The sequence below is a fragment of the Montipora foliosa genome, chromosome 2, assembly GCF_036669935.1.
Source record: "Montipora foliosa isolate CH-2021 chromosome 2, ASM3666993v2, whole genome shotgun sequence".
NCBI lineage: Eukaryota > Metazoa > Cnidaria > Anthozoa > Scleractinia > Acroporidae > Montipora > Montipora foliosa.
In genome coordinates this window covers 63,765,431-63,767,930 of record NC_090870.1, presented here as the reverse complement: position 1 = coordinate 63,767,930, position 2,500 = coordinate 63,765,431, and the positions used below count along the sequence as shown (strand labels likewise).

The 2,500-nt window shown below is 38.9% G+C and overlaps 1 protein-coding gene across 1 annotated transcript in view; it reads left to right on the top strand.

The window, feature by feature from the left end:
- Window positions 1–1,325: 1,325 nt before the first annotated feature.
- The window catches only part of LOC137991063 (QRFP-like peptide receptor), a 1,264-nt gene continuing 89 nt past the window's right edge, over window positions 1,326–2,500 (top strand). The window contains exon 1 of the mRNA XM_068836188.1: window positions 1,326–2,500. This exon is cut by the window's right edge and continues 89 nt beyond it. Coding sequence (XP_068692289.1) covers window positions 1,384–2,454 — 1,071 coding nt within the window. The 5' untranslated portion in view covers window positions 1,326–1,383 and the 3' untranslated portion in view covers window positions 2,455–2,500.

The following is a 2,500-nucleotide window of genomic DNA, read 5'->3' as shown; positions in this document are numbered from 1 at the left end:
TTCATAAGTAACCCGCACGTGATTCCCAGATGATAGCTTCTTAACAAAAGGAATGTGTGGCTCATTTCAGCAGACGCTCCTGGGGGAAGAACGCGTGATGAATCCCTAACAGAGCCTACGTGGGTGGCTATCTAGCCATTAGAGTCATTCGAAACTAAAGTGGTTGATCTTCTATTAAAAAACAAGCAAGCCTTTAGACGCGCTTACTCTTTTAATAACATGGGTGTCAAATTACTCCTTATTTTTGGCGTGAAATTTCAGCGTTAATTTATGATTTCACAAGTGAAATCCCGATGTTGCCATGGCAACTTTTCCTACAGTGGCAAAATGGCCTCTTATGAACGAAATTTGCCACCCATTAGATTAATAACTAATCAAATGGTTTACTCGTTAAAATAGGGAATAATTTCACGCGCGTTTTGTCCAAAATCAAATAATTTCCCGAGCCTTTATATTCCTATTTTCACTCGTCACCATTTCATTATCGATGCAAATTAAGCAAAATTACAGGACGCAAAAATTAAGCACGTTTAGGGAACATTTGTATAGGCCTCTTTCAAAATGGCGGCCAAATAAAGTATTCTTTTGTTTCAATGCTATTAAGCCTAACTAGCCTCGTTACGACGAGCAAATTTGAAAATAATTTTTGTTTCAAAATGAGGACATAAAGACAAAAGAAAGTAAAAGTAGTCGCCATATATGAAAGTGGTCTATTGCAGCGAAAAAGCGACAGCGACAATTATCTCTAGCCAAATAGGCGACAGGTGGGCTGGAAAATGAGCGAAAAAGCGACACCAGAACCCCCCTTGGAAAGCCTCACAAGTGACTTTAAGATAATTACGCTTGGAAGTTTATAGAACTAAGACGGATGAAACTGAAAAACATATGAAGGCATTGCTGTTAGACACACAAACGTTTCATCTTTATTATCCAGAAGTCCAGAAGTGCTCTAAGTTGAAGGAAAACATAAGTTATCCCGGAAATTCATTACTGAGGCGCGATTAATATTGAGAAGGAAGTAATGGTGGATGTCTATTATATCAATGGTGAAACAATTCTTTTGCATAGAGATTACCGAGTCTACAATTAGTAGTTAAGTTTGGTCGATCAACTGAACTCTCATTTTTCAGCGGGAGTGACAGAACTTAATTTCCGCGCAAGATCTTAATGGCTCGTTGACATTAAACTCATCATACACTTCATACGAACGTCGTTGCATATCAAATAAATGTACAAAAAGTTTGATAAATGCTCTTTTGCAGCATCAAAGCCCAGGCCTCGACAAGACCGTGCTTTCAAATACCATTTCAGTGTACATGATTATACTATTTTTTAAAACCACAACGGGACTTGATCAAGGCGGTTGCGTTTGACAACGAGAAAATGAAGAATAATACAACAAGGCTATCTCTGAATGAATTCATCTCTACTCAAGATATACTTTTTGCCTCGTTGTACTCGTTTATTATTATCTTTGGCGTCACTGGAAACTGCCTGGTGATCATCATTGTTCGCAAAACACCATCAATGCACACAACAACCAACTATCTCCTGATGAACTTGGCTGTTGCTGATTTAGTGACTCTCTTATTCTGTCCTGGATTATATGACTTTGCTCTAACATCGGTTCGTCTTCAGGGACTCACAGGAGATTTGATCTGCAAGCTGTTTGCCGGAAATGCTATTATACAAATCTCCATAAACGCATCAGTTCTCACGGTTTGCACAATTGCAGTAGAAAGATATTTGGCACTTGTTAAACCTTTTCATACCACGTTGAGAATGTCCAAGACATCCGTTGGATATGTTGTTACTATCCTTTGGATTGTTGCTGTAGTATCTTGCATCCCTGATATTATAGCCAATACTTTTAACATCAGTGCATCCTCCAGGTACCCGTGCAAACGCCCGTGGACTTTACAGGAGTACACTTTTCAAAAGCCGTATATTATATTTACTTGCATCTGTTTTGGTTTCGTAAGCTCTCTCGTTGTTTCATTTTGTTACATTGGAATTGTTCGAGGTTTATACTTCACAAAAACAATCTGTTCGGCATCTACTATCACAGAAGCTGAAAGGCGGGAAAAGAAACAACTGGCTCGTCTTCTTGTGTGGCTAAGCCTAGCGTTTGCTATTTGCATTTTGCCATACGTAGTATTTTTTATGTTCCTAGTTTTTGCGGACACAAGCATCGTGCAAAGCAACTATGACAAATTGTACTTTCTTTATAGAATATTTCAATTTTTGCTTATTTCAAATTCATTTTGGAACCCAATTTTATACGCCTGCCAAAGCTCTAACTACCGCAATAGGCTACGCCATTTTTGCACTTGTGGTGAAATTGTTTTCTTCTGTAGTTTTCGGAAGGAAACTGACCGTGTTGCACACACAGCTGAGGCCGACCCGGGGGTCAATGGAAATCGCATCGCTTTAAAAATGGCTCACGGAGAATAAAATTTGGCTAGTAAGGGAAAAGAACAAGATGATGATGAGTAAGCTG